The sequence below is a fragment of the Bison bison genome, unplaced genomic scaffold, assembly GCF_000754665.1.
Source record: "Bison bison bison isolate TAMUID 2011002044 unplaced genomic scaffold, Bison_UMD1.0 scf7180017864495, whole genome shotgun sequence".
Lineage (NCBI taxonomy): Eukaryota > Metazoa > Chordata > Mammalia > Artiodactyla > Bovidae > Bison > Bison bison.
Genome location: NW_011495054.1, coordinates 6794422 through 6812054, shown reverse-complemented (window position 1 = coordinate 6812054; position 17633 = coordinate 6794422). Strand labels below are relative to the sequence as shown.

The following is a 17633-nucleotide window of genomic DNA, read 5'->3' as shown; positions in this document are numbered from 1 at the left end:
AACCACTGGACTGCGAGGGAAGTCCCAAAAAGCTCTTTGTAATATATATATATATATATATATACACACACACACACACACAGAATTTTAAAAATTTGTTGGCAGAATTTTATATTCAAAGGGAAAAATCCTAAAAAGCAGTTAGAGCTTAGAAAGATCAGTGGCATTCTTCCTATCAGCAATGTTAGGAAACATCATGAAATCAGAGACAGCAAAAAACTTAGTTCAGACTTCTAACCCTTGGCCACATCAGAGGGAACCTTCCAAACTGGATATCCGACTGATTATGCAGAAGACCCCTGAAGATGTTCCAGTTTTCAGAGTCAAGCTCAAATTCCTCAGTGGCACGATGTCTCACACACACACACAGCCTGCTCTGGGTCAAGCCAAAAGGACATTGCCTATGAACTGGAGTGTCCCCTCTTCCTCCTCTATTGGGATCCTCACAACCCCAACTTTCCCATCGAGGTTCAGTGTGAGCCCCAACCTGTGGACTCAGGCTCCCTCTGGGCACCGACCACGCTATATTCCCTCTGCTGATTTACTGGTCCATCCTGCCCACTAGACTGTGTGTTATGCAGGAGCAAAAATGAAGTAAAATATTTCCCCCCACATTTAACCCTAGTACCAGAAAAAGCACCCGCCCATGATAAAGTACAAATAACCAATGGTTACAGGGTTGGGGAGGCAACAGGGATTGGTGGAGACTGAGGCAAAGTGAAAGTCTATCTACCCAATCGCCCCATCCAGCCAAGGGAGCAGTCACTTCTCACTTTCAGCCAGGCAGTTTGATTTCTCTAAGAAGCTAGAAATAAAGATTTTTTGGGGACATATCAGTTTCTCAACGTGGCAGCCAGTTCTATTTTTCAAAACCAGAAAACAGGAACCAGAGACTAAAAAGCAAGTCCTTGGCTGGTTCCCAGTTGTATCCTTTGATCCAGAAAGAACAAGAAAAAAAAAAAAATCAAGAATCAAAACAGCACACCAATGTGATTCCAAAATAGAGATTTATTTATTAAGGATTATTTAGTTTCTACATAAAAATCACCAATTGTTCCTCACTGGGTTTTTAAACATACATCAATTCTTTGTGGGTTGCTTTGGTCATCCCGACACTTTAAAAAGACAATTTTTTTAAGAGCCAGGAAGGACAGTTAAGGCAGTAAGGCATGTTCATGGGTTCATCCTCTCCCCCTCAAAAGAATACACATGGTAGGTAGTTGCTTAGGTTGGAAAGGCTGTCCCTGAAGGTAATTATGCAGAAGAATGCAAATGCAATCATCTACGGTTGGTTATTTGTGTCTGATAGCTTTAAAATAAGCCTCCCCTTGGTCATCAAAGGCTTGCTGGTTGGTTTCAGCTATAAAAAAACACTGTCTGGCAAAAGACAGTAAGAGAGGGCTCTAATGACAGTGCCGGAGGCTCGGCTGTGCAAACCACATGAGAACACACACCAGTTTTCTTTAAAAAGAAAAAAAATCCCACAAGAGGGGCCCTGTATAATTTCAGATCAAACCCCCTCATGGTCCTTAAAACACTCAAAACATCATTCAGCCAGCTCCTCAGAAAGACACATGCCTATTTTCAAAGTGACGGATCTAACACCACTTACCCCAGAGTCATGCTCCAAATGGGGGTTGGAGGGGACCAAAAAACCCTAGGACTTGATTTATTAGAAATATTAATTGATTTTTACCACACTGAAATGAAGGCATAAAGTCAGTCTGTACTGTCATGAAATTTAAAGGAGATTCTGAAGTGTGACGGTTATTTATTGCTCCAGGAGGACAGAGCCCAAACGTGACTTTTAAAAGACCAGGGCCGGCCCCCTGTGGACCCTGGCCTGACTCAAGGCTGCTCTGGGGGCGAGCCACGGGCAGGGGGCAGCTAGCCAGCCAGATTCACAGTGATTCGGGTTTGCCTGTCCCTGCAGGGGGTCTGCGGTCCGGGCTGTGCCGTCCAGAGTACCCGCTGTGGAGCTGGCCTACACCTTGTAGTTGAGCTCGGCGTTCATCCTGGTGTACATCTCGTAGATGACGTCGATGGTGGCCGTGTAATTGACCAGGAAGAGGCGGATCTTCTCCAGGCATTCCTCCTCCGTCACGTTCTGGCCCTTGGAGAGCGCTTTGAGGAAGTCGGACTTATAGGGGGCCGCGTACAGCGCTGCCTTGAGATGGGTGACAGGGGGTGGCACAGTGTTAGAGGAGGGGAAGCCCAGCCACCGGTCAGGTTCTGGGAGGGAATGCCCCCAAGGTCTGCACTGGGCATGAGGCCTGTGTTATTCATGGCATTGAACAGGAAAGGCCGAGTGTGGTGGTGGCGGGGGGTTGTGTGTGTGTCCCTTTCTACCAGGTGAGGGACAGCAGGAAGCTTTGGGGACAGACAGACCTGGCTTCAAATTCCAGCTTCTACTGCCGACTAGCGGTGAGCCTTGAGCAAGTTACTTAGCCTCTCTGAGCCTCAGTTTCCTCATCTGTAAAATGGGGATAACAATGGCACCCGCCCAACTGGGTTGCTCTTGTCAGGATTAAGGAGGTCGTGCCAAGTGCTGAGCACAGCACCAGGCACACAGTAGGTGCTCTGCAAGGATGGACCTCTTCCCTCCGGTGGGTTCCCTGCTCTGGAGGTGAACAGCTTCCTCCTGAGACCCACTATCTGAAGGGCGGGGTGGGGAGAGGATGGCGGATCTGTGCTGTTCCTCTTTTGACCTTCAGGGGGCGACACTTGCCTAAATTTCAGGGCTTCCCTGACAACTTGAAAAGCCCAGAGAACCAGAAATTCATAGCATTTCCGAACTAGAAGGAAAACAATGCAACCGGATAAAAAGGCTTAAGACTACAAGTTTGAGAAGGGGGGTGGGGGATGGAAGGGAGGGAGGCTTAAAAGGGAGGGTATATATGTATACTTATATCTGATTTGGCTTCCCTGATAGCTCAGTTGATAAAGAATCCGCCTGCAATGCAGGAGACCCCAGTTCAGTTCCTGGGTCAGGAAGATCCCCTGGCGAAGGGATAGGCTACCCACTCCAGTATTCTTGGGCTTCCCTTGTGGCTCAGCTGGTAAAGAATCCGCCTGCAATGCGAGAGACCTGGGTTCGGTCCCTGGGTTGAGAGGGTCCCCTGGAGAAGGGAAAGGCTACCCACTCCAGTATTCTGGCCTGGAGAATTCCATGGACTGTATAGTCCATGGGGTGGCAAAGAGTTGGACACAACTGAGCAACTTTCACTTTCATGTCTGATTCACCTTGTACAGTAGAAACTAACACACCATTGTAAAGTAATTATCCTCCAATTAAAAAAAAAAAAAACAATCAAAATAGAAATAGTTTCAACACACCAAGCACTGTATACAGAATAATACATAGACTCTTCACAATGAGCCTGTGAGGCAGGGCCTATTTTATGTCTATTTGCAAGATGAGGATACTAAGCTCAGGAATCCTGGCTCAGGAATTTCTAACTGTGTGACCTCTAGCAAGATACTTAACGCCCGGGGCATCAGTTTCCTCATCTGTGAAACGGAGCCAAGGACAGGGCCTCTCGTGAAAGTGACCCTCCACGGGCAGCCGGCCTTGAGCTAGGCATTTAGGGCACCCAGTTATGGCGGTGGTCGTGAGGCCTTCACAGGGGGCAAGGCCCTGTGGGCGGCGGGGGGGCAGGGCTCTTGCAGTCCCTGCCCGGGATGGGTGCTTGCCAGGGCGGACGGACGGCCCACAGGTGCCATATTTCCTGCCTGGATTCAGTTGACGCCTGACCCTGCCTGCCCATGACCTGTGCCACGCGGGACAGAGACCCGCCCTCAGAGCCCCATTCTCTCCGCAGAGAGGATGGGCGGGCAGGGGGCGCTGTAGGAGAAAGGGGGACCAGAACAGTGTGCAGTGCACCCGTGGGCTCTCGACGCCTCTCCGGTGGTATTCTCCCATAGCCGGGCTGGTGCCGAAGGCCTGTGGTCACCATCACCCCAACACAAGTCACCAAGAGCCTCGTGAGCAGATGTCCCTTCAGCAGACACCCCCGTGGGTAGGCACAGGGGCCCTTCCTCCCCTCCCCACCAGCCTCCAGTGCCAGGGTCCCAGCTGAATCCAAGGGGCCAGTGAGGTCAGCCCACCGTCAACCTGAGGGCCTCGTCCCTGTCCTGGTTCTTCTCATTGTCTCCCAATCGGGCCCCTCGTCAGAGCCGCCACAGAGCACTTAGGAAAATGCCCACCGTGCAGCAAAGGCCTCTCATCACACCAGTCTCATCCCAGACAGACGGGGGAGAGCCCCTCCTGAGCCCAGGGTGGGCAGCGCAAACACGGACACGGGGCAGGGGTGCCACAGCGACGGAGCGTGTGGCGGAGGGCGAACCCCACAACCAGGGGTCCCTCTGCGCCCGCGGGGTGGCTCACCTGGAAGATCTTCTGCACAATCCAGCCGTGGTACTTCTTGAGGGCCATCTCGTAGGCCTTGGTGGCGTTGACGCGGATGAGGTTGGGGTGGTTCTCATCCCGCTCGCCGTCGCAGATGCTCTGGAGGAAGACCTGGATGAAGCGCAGGCCTCTGCAGCCGGAAAAGAGAGGGTGCGTCAGGGTGCAGCACGCTCCCGCTGGCCCCGCCCACCCACCGCACAGAGACCCGGATGTACCCTGACCCGGATGTACCCTGAATAAAGCACTTCCCGTGACCCTGGAATACCAAAGCTGACAGTCACTCAGCTGTCATGTCTACACCAGCTTCTGTGTAACGTGACACCCCACCCCCCTCCACTTCCAGGGGATCACCTCACGTGTCTCAAGTACCTCGTCTACACCTGGCCTGGGGCTGACCCCGGCCACGGCCTCTGCTGGGCTGGGAAGTCTATAGAGGGCAGGGTCTGGACGCGCTTTGCCCATTTCTATGGCCATGTGGCCATCCGTGCTTGAGGGACGAAGCCAATCAATATAGTGTTGAAGCCCCAGGTCTGGTCCTCAAAGGGCTCAGGGACCACAGACCAGGGCCATGCTGAGAACACGAGCGAGTCTGATCCTGTGGGCTCCCCGCTCCCATCCCTGCCTGTGCCGTGGTCCGCATCCTCCCGTGGCCACTTGAGCCCTTCCTCTGAGGTAGGATGATGCTCCAGGAACCAGGAGCAGGGTGTGGGTCATGGCAAGGCCACCAAGTTTAGAATCAGATCAGTGCCAGCCCTTTATTCCACATCATCTCATCTGCTCCCCTCAGTCCGTCCGGTGAGACTGAGCTCAGCACAATCTGCCCACTTCACGGAGGGGAATACAGAGGTACTCCAAAAGCCTCAGTCAAAGGCTGAGATATAAGTTCATATCTCAGTCTCATATCTTAGACAGTGAGAGCCTGTCTCACTCCCTAACTGGGCTCCTCTGCTCCCTCCCTGCAAGGGGGTGGGGATCAGTTTGGGTGGTTCTTGGGGCAGAAACGCTTGGCCCGAGGACTGAAAGAATAAAGCTCAGCTTTATCACGTGTGAGGCGAAGGAACTCCTCCATGCTTGGATCACAACTCTCAATCACTGGGGATCAGCCTGGACTGTGAACCACGCTCAGGGTCTAGTCCCAGCCCTGCCCTGACTGGCCACCTCTCCTGAGCCCCTGCTTCTCCCAGCCTTTATGATCCTCCTGCTGCCCAGAGCTGGAGTGAGTCTTTGTCAAGCCTCATTTTACCCCATTGCTGATGCCCCTCCGTGGCATCCCAGGACCCCCAAGGAGGCTAGAATTCATCCTTGACCAATTGCACCTCATCTTTCCCTGCTCCCACCTTGCATCTAGGGCCCTGGCTGGACCAGATCCTCCTGGAGGGGCGGATACTCTGTACCTCTCCTGCCCTCCCACCCCTGCAAGGCCTCTTCCTCCTGGGACCCTGCTGCTCAGTCTTGGAGATGCTACTTGGTAACCCTCCTCCAGGAAGCCCTCCCTGATTTCTCTCTGCTCCAGGTTCTGATATCCTGCTGTCATGACCTGCCCGGCAGCCTGACCCCCTGCCTGGGCTGGACTGTGATACCCTAAGAGGGACCCTGCCTCTCCAAGCAGCATCCCACGCATCCGGCACCAGGCACAGCACGCAGCAGGTGCTCATTATGTGCTCGACTTGTTGACATCCACCAGGATCTGCTCTCCCAGTCACCAGGCTCTGCCCATGTCTCCCCTGGACACAAACAACCTACTTCCTGACCTGAATGTCACTCTCTGCCTGGCTCTTCCTGAGAAACCTACAGAACCTGCCAGTGGATGGACCCAGGGGCATTCCTCATTCTAGGTATGTGACTCTCTGGCTGACACACAAGAGTAGGGCAGCTCAGTGTTGACAAGTCATAAAATAGGCCATAAGGGTGTTAGTTACAGCCCACCTACCCACTGATGCCCACACTGGCTACATCCTCCAGGGAGCAGACTCTTCCTGTTCCATTTCACCAAAGAAGTGCACAGAGAGTATGGGGTGAGGATTAGCTTCTGGGGATGGGGATCCAGGGAAAGTGTGACTTTCCTGGCTCCTGACTCCAGGTCCCAGAGAAGGGGCAATGTTGGGAACATCAGTGGAGCAGAGAATGGGTCCCTGGCTTCGTAGCTGCTGCCAGGGACTGTGGAGTCTGCATAGCTGAGGGAATCCAGGAGCTGGCAGAGAGCAGCATGAGCTCAGCAAGCGAGCTGCCTGGCCCTCTGAGCCTCAGCAGCTTTGTCTGTAAGATGGAATGACTCTACACGGTTCCAAGTATGTGCCACGAGGACAGTGCATAACATGGTCACAAGCACTGTCAGCTAACTCCAGGGTGAGACCGTCTGAGTTCAAGTCCCGTATCGGGGTGCCCTGCCCCCAGCCCACAGGTCGAATTTATGTGAATTAGAGTTCTTTTTTCTCTAGATGCTGTGGTTCTGTCAATAAGCTGTCATAATATACAAATCTGCCATGTGCGTGATGTGACTGGCTGGTTGTAGTCAGGACGTCTTTGTGCAGTGCACGACCTGTGCAACTGCAGAGCTCAGCCACTCTGTCCCAGCCCTGGCCCTGTGCCCTGAGCCCACGAATTGGCCCCAGAAGCCACCAGCATCCTCCACTAGGACATGGGATATATGGGGATGATCATACCTAACTCACAGCACATAAAATATGATCAGGCATCTAAAGAGCTTAGCACAGTGGCCAGAGTATCTGTGGGTTTGTTATGCATCTGGTGAGGCTGGAACCAGCAAGAAGTGTCACCATCAGGCAGAACTTGGCCCCCAGGGTGCTTTTTCTCTGTCACTAAGTAGCACTGCACAAGAAGAACGCCTATGTGGAAGACGGACGTGCCCGTCCGCCCCGTCAGAGCAGACGCCCTGGGGCAGTGGCGGGGTTGGCTGTCTGTCCTCTGCAGGGCAGGCCCCCAGCCCCCCGGTCACACAAACACCCCGCCACCCAAGCCCATCACCTCTTCAGCCACATCAGTGCCAGCGTGGCCCCCACTTTGGGCCACTCGGCCCCGTACATCTCCTTCTCCACCTCCAGGATGTTCTGTAGGGTCCGGAACTTGGTCGGGTTGGTGTCATAGACAGCTTTGATTTTCTGGAACAGAGCACACAGGGTTTCCCCCTGGGGAAGGCTGCCTCCATAGCTGCCACCCCAGCAGAGCCTCGCTGTCCTGCCAGGACCGGCGTGGGGGCTGGTCGCGACAGTAGTAACCCCCAGGCCGTCCGCATTCACTGGATGCATGCGGTGCTTCACAGCCACAGCCTTCTCTAACCCCACAGCAACCCTGACGTGCCTGCCGTCGTGCCAATTACAGATGAGGAAGCAGGCTCAGAGAGGCGAAGTGATGTGCTTAGGGTCACACAGCTGGTGCAGGTGGGAACGGGGTCCAGCCCTGACCAGATCCCAGAGTCCACGTTCTCCAACCACTACTGACAGCACCTTGAACCCCAAGTATCTGAAGTTTCGCTTCTGTGGACAAACACAAGTAGGTCCTTAGGATTCAGAGATGTCCAACAGGAAGAAGGCTCCTGAGTCAGAGGCAGGAAGTTTGGATGTGAATCCCACCCCTGCCACTTCCTTGCTGTGAGTCCCTCAACAGCTCTGGGCCTCAGTTTCCCTGTCTGTAAAATGGGGATAACGACACAGCACCGGCCTCATGGTGGGTCCTTGCTGGGGGAGGGGGGGCGGTCAGCGGTTGGGGGATGCCATCGGGAGCTCTAAGGATTGAGGAAGGAAAGGGCGGGGTCAGTGCAACTGTGGACCCCGGAGTTTATTTTTTGTTTGGTGGAGTGAATCCAAGTACCAGCCAGTTCCTTCTCAGGTCAGCCCTCCAGACTGTGAATCACAGTTTGGCTGTGACTGGATGGCATGACTGCAAGGAGAACCAAGAACCTGGAGCCTTGAGTCAGAGGAGCTGGGGGCCAGGCCTGTTTTCCACGTCTCCTTCTGTTCCTTAGCCTGGGGAGCTTGCAGTGGGTAGCAGGGCAGTGGTAACCAGGGTGGGATTAGAATCCTGATCTGGGTACTGGGGCTGCCAGGCCAAGTACATACGGTGATGTTGCCACTTATGTCCGCCTTGATAGGAGTAAACACTGGGGAGCCGAGGCAATCTGGGGACAAAACAAGAAGAGAGATGTTAGAATCCCAACAAGGGTGATATTCAGGACCGCCGTGGGACAGGGGGAAAGGTCACTTGATGTGTTTAAGGCAAGAACTGTTTGTAGGTGTTAAAACAGTTCGTGGGCAAGTAAATTTGGAGTCCTGGGCTCCAAGTGAGACTGGTTGCTTACTGCAGGACTTGTCAGAGCCTTTAAAATACAACCAGATTCTCTAAGGGGCAAACGCTTTTTCTACAGCACCCCTCATCCTAGGATAAAAAGTTCTGTATCTGCACCATCTAATATGGGCCACATGTGACTACTGAGCACTTCAAATGTGGTGTGATCGAGGCACTCAATTTGTAATTTTATTAACTTTCATTCATTTAAATGTAATACCCACATGTGGCCAGTAGCTACCATATTGGACAGTACAGTGTAGAGCATCTCGCAAAACTAACACTCTGAGAAACCATCTTGGCCAACAAGGCAGATGGCTGCTAACAAACCAGCTGGCCAGGAAGCAGCTCGAGAAATCTTAGTCCGTGGGAGAAGAGGGGCCAGATTTATGAAAGATAACCTTCTCATTCACCAGCTTCTAAGGCAGAAGTGAGCTGGTGACCCAGAGGCCCCCCGGTCCTGAGACTCTGCGTAGGAGCCTGGGAGAAGCCACCAGCAGGGGGACCCCCGTCACTTAACAGAGCTTCATGAACTGGGGCTGCACACCTGCTCTGCAGACACTGGCAGTTGGGGCTTGGGAGTATCCCTTCTGCTCTCCGAGCCTCAGTTTTCCCATCCAGCAAGTGGGCCAACAGAGGTGGATGGAGCTGCTACGAGGATGACTTGAAACCACCCACTTCTGAGACACATACTTTGTTCATCTCTGACATCCGAATGCTCTCTCTTGGAGGCAGTGTTCCTTTCTTGGTGGTTCACAAAACAACAGACCACCTTAAAACAGGTGGCGCCTTGGAGCTGATGAAATGTGGACCAAGAAACTAGCAGTGCCTGGAACTCAGGGCTCCCTGGGAAATATAAGCAGTCTACGGCCTGTTTCTCCTCCTTTCCCGCCTCTGTGACCCCCCCCAGCAGGCCGTCATGGGGACCAGAGACAGCCCACGGGTCAGAGCTCCCTGCTGAGGGCTGGGCATGGAGGGAACAGACAGGGAAGGGCCGGATCTCTCCTGAGCAGACTCAACAAGGACTTCAGCCTCAGAGCCTGAATTCAGCTGTGCTTCCCTGCCACCTCTGAGCACCCTCGATACAGAGCCCAGGGGGCAAAGACACCTGAGCAGGCCACAAGTGGGTACCAAAACCTATGGCGGGGAAACTACCCCCCGCCAGCTTCCCCTTGTCCGCAGGCCAGGCAGGGGCTTCGGGCAGGCACCAGCCAGCTGCACGGGGCGGAGGACTGGAGGAGGGCCACCTGTGGGCTGAATTCCACCCAAGGTGACCCGGCACACCTGGCCAGCCATCTGGAACATTCTAACTGCATCTGTTAAGAGAGGTGCATTGAGGAAACAGCACTGGATGTTTTACATGAAAAAGCCCCAAACCCCATAGAAAGGAGGTCAGGCAGGAATCCAGACAGACTGGGTTTGAATCCAGGTAAGCAAGTCTCCTGCCTGGGCTCCATGTAACTTAGTTTCCTCACATGGCAAATGGGGCAGCATGCGTACGTACTAAGTCGCTTCAGTCACGTCTGACTCTTTGCTACCCCGTGGGCTGTAGCCCGCCAGGCTCCTCTGTCCCTGGGATTCTCCGGCAAGAATTCTCCTGGAGTGGGTTGCCATGCCCTCCTCCAGGGGATCTTCCTGACCCAGGGATTGAACCTGCGTCTCTTACATCTCCTGCATTGGCAGGCAGGCTCTTTACCACCCATGCCACCTGTACGTATTTCATAGCGTTGTGGTGGGGATTGAAATCCAAACACTGAACACATTTAGCAGAGTGCCCAGTGCAGCAACCCTCAGTAAATTAACTCTGACCGTCTTTATGACTTTGGGACACGACTAGGGCTAGGCTCCGCGCTCCAGCAAACATCACCCAGGCTTGGAAGTCACCAGGTCCTCCAGGGCCTGCGTTGAGTGGGAACACAGGGCCCGAGCCCCTGGCCACCTCTACTCTCCTGACTCCCAACTGAAGCCCCCTTGGGGCCCGAGTAGCCGCGTGGCCCAACTGCAGGCTCCCGGGTACAAGATCCTCAGGCTGGAAAAACCCTCCTCTCAGCTTGCCAGCCTCTCTCCCACTCCTATGGGGTCACATCTCCCTTCCCAGACGGTGGCAGGAGCTGCTCTGGGGTGCCAGACGGGGGTGCAGACATCCTGTCCCACCAGATCCTGCCAAGGGCGTTAATGCAGTAATGACTCCACCCATGGTTTCATCCTCCCTGATGTATCGCTGGCCTCATCCTGCAAGGCCAACCTGGGAAGCCTGTGCAATTTGCTAGTCCTGCACCGTGTTCTCCACCGGGACGCTTGCCACAACTCCCCGGAAGCATGATGATGCACAGTAATAATGCAGAGAACTTCCTATGGTCCAGTGGTTAGGGCTCAGTGCTTTCACTGCCCAGGGCGCGGGTTCAATCCCTGGTCAGGGAACAAAGATCCCACACGCCAGACGGAGTGGCCAAAAAATAAAAAGAAACCTCAAGAAAAAAAAAATGCAAGACAGTCAAGACTCTCCACCACTAGTGACTCTTTCCCTCTTGACTGTGTAGCCAAGGGTCGCCAACTCCGAGTCTCACAGGGCCATGCGGTGCCATGGATGGGCTTTCTGGGGACCGGCAAAACTCTTCTAAAGGCATGACCATGGCTGCACCTCCTGGTATTTCAAAAATATATGGTGCCCAAAGACATGCGGCGGGTTGACAGATGGACAGAGAGGTGGACAGACAGGTACAGTCAGATATAAATGGTAGAATCTAGATGGTGGCTACGTGAATAGCTGCTGTGAAATTCTTTCAATTTCGTTATATGTTTGAAATTTTTCATATAAAAAACTAGAAGAGAATGTCAGGCTTTTTTTTCCTGCTCATGAAAGTCGGACTTCTTCCTTCCACTTTTTCTCCAAGTTCACTGCACTGCTACCCTCGCTGTGGTTCCACGTGTAAGTCTGTCTTCCGTCCACCTCCCCCTGAGTGCTGAGAGGGCAGAGACCAGGTGGTCTTAGTCCCCTGCTCTGCTCCCCACCCCCGCAGCCAGTGGCATGAACAAGGGGGCAGATAGTGGGAAACATGAATCAAGAGGCACCCCACCGTGCTTTTTCCAGCCACATTCTTGTAGGGCAGACTGACCCAACGCACGGGTCTCAGGACCCGCACAACTAAGATGGCAGAGGCCATGGGAAGGGGCTTGGCCTCGGTTTCCCCGTCTGTAAAGGGACCGTCCCTGTATGGCTGCTGTGAGGGGGCGTGGGGGAGGCATGCCAAGTCAGGGCTCAGAGCCTGGCCGTGATTTGATTACCACTGCGGGCTGATTTTCAAGTAATGCCATCCTGCGTGGAGATGCAGAACCAGGGTTTGGCGATCATCAGCCACATGTGGGTGGCTTACCAGCTTCTCACAGTGACTCAGGTCAGTCGACAGGCATTTTAGAGACACAGAGAGTAACATTCGGTTTCCCTGGCTCTGGAAATGGCTTCTGTGTGGTTCTGAGTGTCCTCCCTACCCCCAGATGGCAGGGAGAAAGGCTGTCTCATTTTCTCCTGACACCACGTGGGGCCCGAGGTCATCGTGGTCTGCAGGAGCCGGCCCCAAGGCAGCTGCTCTTGCAGGTCATGGCGACCATGCAGAGACCAGGCTTCTGCTCAACAAGGGGTGGGATGTGGGGCCTGGTTGGACTTCTGGAGCCGGGAAGGGAGCAGAAGGAGAGAGGGGCAAAGCAGGGCTGGGAGATGGCCCCCAGGAGAGGGGGGTGGTGTGTACATAGAGAAACACACATAGGAGTCGGGTCAGCAGCATCTGGACCGCCTGTGATCAGAGGAGGAGCAGTGTAGAGCTACGCAGCCTTGGTCCTGAGTTCAGATCTCAGATCTGGCATCACTCTGGACAAGTGACTTAACCGCTCTGGGCTCAGGCCCCTCCCTTTCCAGAGCCCCAAGGTGCTGGGCAAACAGGAGGCACTCCAGGTGACCTGACGCCGGCCTCCACACGCCCTATGGAAGGCTCTGGGCTGCTGTTTGCTTTGGCTTAGCCTGACGCTACAGGGCTCTGAAATGCCTCGTGACGGTGCAGGGTCACCTGGTGAGAGCCAGGCACTCACACACAATTCCAGACCCGAGGCTGGTACCAGCATCCCCTCTAGCCTTTCTTTCTAGAACGTTTCCATCTGTGTGTGTGTGAGCTCGGCAAAAGCGAGAGGACTCTGACCGCAAAACTGAAAATGATTTTGACCCCTGAGCACTCGGTGGCCTGCGAGCTGAAACTCACGCCGGCCCTGCTCTGGACACGACGCATTTCTTGTCAGGCCACCCAGTTTTACCTTTCATACAGAATACAGTCCTGCCTCAAAATCACCTTTCTAGTTTTACCTGTTTTGCAGTTATCCCAAACTTGTTTTTCATTATTGTCAGCCAAAGGGCTCTTTAGAATGGCACCCGGAACCTGCCAGAAGAGAGGGAGTGGGCTTGGGTGGCTTTCTAGTTTATCATCTCACATCCAGAGTAAAAAGAAGCCATCTCAAAAACAAGAGAAAAAATCAAGTACATTCCCCCCATCTTACTTCATAAAGGGTCACAGATTCTAAACACAGTCAAGCCTTACCTTGGTCACCGGGAACATGTGGCAAATGGCCCCTTCTCTTTAGACTTTTCCTAAGCATGCCACTCGGAGAAGGCGATGGCACCCCACTCCAGTACTCTTGCCTGGAGAATCCCAGGGACGGGGGAGCCTGGTGGGCTGCCGTCTCTGGGGTCGCACAGAGTCGGACACGACTGAAGCGACTTAGCAGGAGCAGCAGCAGCAAGCATGCCACTCAATCCAAAAGGCATAACAAAAAGGCCAATAAGTCTGATTACAAACCCCAAAACCTTCTATATGGGATTGGGTGGGCATGGGAGGAAATCCCATCACCAATCAAAGCCAAACAGCAAACTGATTGGGAGAGGGGGTGACCCATGTAACAAATGTCATAGACCAAAGACTATTATCCCTAATATGTAAAGAGCTCTAACAAATTAATAAGAAATAACCTCCTTATAGAAAAATGGACAATTAAAAGACATTTAATCTCAATAATGGAAAAAAAAGCAGTGAAATATTTTCCATCTACCAAATTTGATGAATGTACCAACTTTCTCTCTAGTTCAGCTATCCTGGATGGAACTTATCCAAACGTATGACACACGTCCCTGCATTTGTACAGCAGGCCATTTGCAGTGTACTAAACAGGGCCATCATCAAAAATAGGAATTATGATAAAGATGTGACCCAGTGATATCAGAGGCCCCCTCAACTGTTCCCTAAATGGGTCTACATGGTATGCTTCCAGGGTTTTAGGACAGCGTTATGTAGGTTGTTTTTTTCTTTTTTGCTGTGCCCTGTGGCATGTGAAATCTTAGTTCCCTAACCAGGGATGGAACCCATGCCCGCTGCAGTGGCAGTGGAGAGTCCTAGCCACAGGGCTGCCAGGAAAGTCCCCAGCTTTGTGTAGTTTTTAAAAAATTCCTCTTGCTTTCTCGGCAGTGCTTTGATCCTGCGAGATACTGGGAGAACAAGCAGCCAACTCTGTCAGCATCACCGACAGAATAAGAGGAAGCAGACACCCAGCAACACTGTGACCTCTGTGACAGTTCTGCCCGGGGCTCTGCCATGGTTCAGACGGCTGAGGCTGTCCGGAGAGCAGAAGTCCCCATAAGCCAGCATCCGCAGGTGCCGCACAGAATCACGTTCACTTCCTGTTTTTCTGGCCTCCATGTAGCTGGAAAGCACCTGCTGTTATGCTCCGAGCAAGCCCCCAGCGCACACTTGGAAATTTCCATCCAAGCTGCCCCCTCTACGCCTGCCTCTCCAGGCAACCATCTCTTCCAGTAGGTGATGCTCCCAACACTGGGCCACAAGGTGACCGAATAGCCCCCACCCTCTCATTTCATCTCAGGAATAATTTTCACTCAAGAACAAAAGCATTCTGCTTTTAAGACGCACACCTTCACTTTCAGCCTGTGTGGTTCAGTGTGGGAAATCCGGGCCCAACCCGTAAATATTCATTTGAAAAAGGAAGAACAGGGTGCCTGTGTCAGGATGCTAGGGGCCTGGTTTGGGGAGATTCTATTTCAAATTCAATTTTTTTTTTTCAATAGCTGGATAGTAAGGTTTCGCTGTTAATCACATGGGACAGATTAACTTTACAGATCCTAGGTTACAAGGATCATAATGGGAGGCACTCAAATTACAGCTGATGAAGATGAATCATTTATTAATCCCGTGGTATGTGGGGTGTGCATGTGTGGTGGCTCAGTCTGCAATTAGGCCTATTTTGAAGCGTAAGAGCCCGAGAATGCCCACCTTTCAAAAACTAGTTCCCACTCTAACTTCTATCTAAGAGGAAAAAATATTTACCAAATGGTACTTTTAAAAATCACCCCTGGGACTTCCCTGGTGGTCCAATGGCTAAGACTCTGTGCTCCCAATACAGGGGGCCCAGGTTCGATCCCTGGGCAGGAAACTAGATCCTGCATGCTGCAACTAAGACTGAGTACAGCCAAATAAATAAAAGAAATTTTAGAATAATTTTTAAAATTAAAAAACAAAAATAAAATCAGCCCCGTGACATGCCAACTCTCTTTATCCACAATTGTCCCCTTTGGCAAAAACCAGCCAGCAATTGGGAATGCAAATGGGAAAATGAGTTCTCTTACTTGCTGTGTGGCCTGGGAGAAATTAGTTAACCTCTCTGAGCTGCAGTTTCCACATTTGTAAAATGAGGTTAATAACACACCCCATCTTATATAGCTATTGCAAGGCTTAAATGAGGCTGTAGAAATAAAGGGGTTAGCATAATTTCTGGCTCAGTTTTTTAAAAGTTATTCTTTATGATTATAATAATTGTTATCATACCTTATAGCATCATTCTTTAGGAAAGAAATCCAGGAAAGAATGATTCCAATGATTAAGATGTCAAAAAGGGAATTCCCTCGTCGTCCAGTGGTTGGGATTCACTGCTGAGGGCCTGGGTTCGATCTTTAGCTGGGAAACTAAGATCCCACAGGCATGACAAAAAAAAAAAAAAAATCAAAAGAGAAAGAGATGAAGACAGGGAGGAGAGAGAGGTAGAGAAAGGTGTGGATATGGATAAAATCAGCAGGAACTTTCCAGTTGTAAACTAAGGACTGTGCACTCCTGACCATTACAGTCTGAGATCTCAGCAGGGAGTGGTGAAGGGAAGGTGGCCTAATAGCAGCGCAGAAAATGAATCATTTCTGAGCCAGAGGAAGTGAGCTGGCCACAGAACTGCAGATGGAGAGAAGAGGTTTTATAGGACCCTGGGAGCGCTGATCCATTGTAAGGACTTGTAAAGGCTCAGATACAGTTAACACAATAACAATTTTGGGGGGGAAAAAAAGCCCTGATACAAGTAACTAGTTAAGAATGTAACACAAGCAGTTAACATCCATCCAGGCCCTTTTAAAACTGAAACAATGCAACCTAAGACCAGAACTCAACATTGCTATTCTAACAAGCTCATTGAAATGAGCACACTGTCAATGCCAGATGGGAACTGCCAGCATTTCCCCTCCCCCACAACAGCTCTAAAAGGTCCTTTCTGCTCTGAAAGACTTGTTTGCAGGGCTGGCCCCCTACAAAGCCCTTCCTCGTTACCTGACTTGGTCACCTCCCTTCACCACTCTGAGCCTCAGTCTCCTCTTCTGTAAAGTGGTGCCCATTCCTCCTAATTCATAAGGTCGTGAGGAGGAGGATTGGAAATGAGAGATTGGCTTGTTCAATGCTGAAGCACATGGAAGTCACTCAAAACATGGGTTACGCTAGCTATGGGGTCAGGCGTTATACCTTACAAAGCCGCCGTCACGCATTCTTTCCATTCCCTTTCAAGTTACCCGTTGGCTGGGCACCGATGCTCTGCCAGGCACATTGCTGGGGCCTGGGACACGATTCACAATGGGGCACTGTTCCTGCAACCAGCCCTACGCAGTGGACATCCCACAGATGAGGAACGAGGCGGGGGCTGGACAAGCTCGCAGGGGACAGAGCGGATGTCTGGGTCTTTTCCCTCTGGCTTCTCCATCTTCTTCCCTCCAGGAGCAGAGGCCAGACCTCCATCCTTGACCTCAGGGCTGGACTTTTCTGAACCCAGAGGATCAAGAAGATCTCCTTTTCGCTAGAGGAACAAAGGTGGTGGACACCACTGGTCTGTGCTCTGAGCTGGCCTTTGGATGTTATAAATGAGAGTTGCTTTAGCAGCCAGGCTGCTCAGCTGGCCCCTAGCCCTGGCAGCTAGTCACCAAGAGCCCGAGGAAGCTTCTTTTTGCAAGAACCTTGTTGCCCAAGGGCAGTGTGGCAAGAGGTGCAGATTCTCAGGCTTTCGGAGGCTGTCTACCCCACCTGTGAAAAAAGGTGGAGAGATTCTCGCATTGGACGCCAACATCATCTGGGGGAGTTAGCCTCCACCAGCCCCCCTGGAGGCCTAGCTTCCCCCTTTTACAGTCGGGGCTGCAGGCTTAGAGAGGGGAAGCTCCTGGGTGAGGACACACAGCTGGGACACCGTGGAACCAGCACTCAAGCTCAGGCTGGCTCTGCTTGATACCAATTTCCATCTATATGCAGAGTACATCATGAGAAACGCTGGCCTGGAAGAAGCACAAGCTGGAATCAAGATTGCCAAGAGAAATATCAATAACCTCAGATATGCAGATGACACCACCCTTATGGCAGAAAGTGAAGAGGAACTCAAAAGCCTCTTGATGAAGGTGAAAGAGGAGAGTGAAAAAGTTGGCTTAAAACTCAACATTCAGAAAACAAAGATCATGGCATCTGGTCCCATCACTTCATGGAAAATAGATGGGGAAACAGTGGAAACAGTGTCAGACTTTATTCTTTTGGGCTCCAAAATCACTGCAGATGGTGACTGCAGCCATGAAATTAAAAGA

At 52.1% G+C, this 17633-nt stretch overlaps 1 protein-coding gene across 1 annotated transcript in view; it reads right to left on the bottom strand.

Annotated features, from left to right (window-relative positions):
• Window positions 1-988: 988 nt before the first annotated feature.
• GLTP (glycolipid transfer protein) overlaps window positions 989-17633 on the bottom strand; it is a 22578-nt gene continuing 5933 nt past the window's right edge. The window contains exons 2-5 of the mRNA XM_010828656.1: window positions 8485-8543; window positions 7394-7527; window positions 4388-4538; window positions 989-2167 (exon numbers count right to left, since the gene is read on the bottom strand). Coding sequence (XP_010826958.1) covers window positions 1985-2167; window positions 4388-4538; window positions 7394-7527; window positions 8485-8543 — 527 coding nt within the window. The 3' untranslated portion in view covers window positions 989-1984. The remainder of the gene's footprint in view (window positions 2168-4387; window positions 4539-7393; window positions 7528-8484; window positions 8544-17633) is intronic.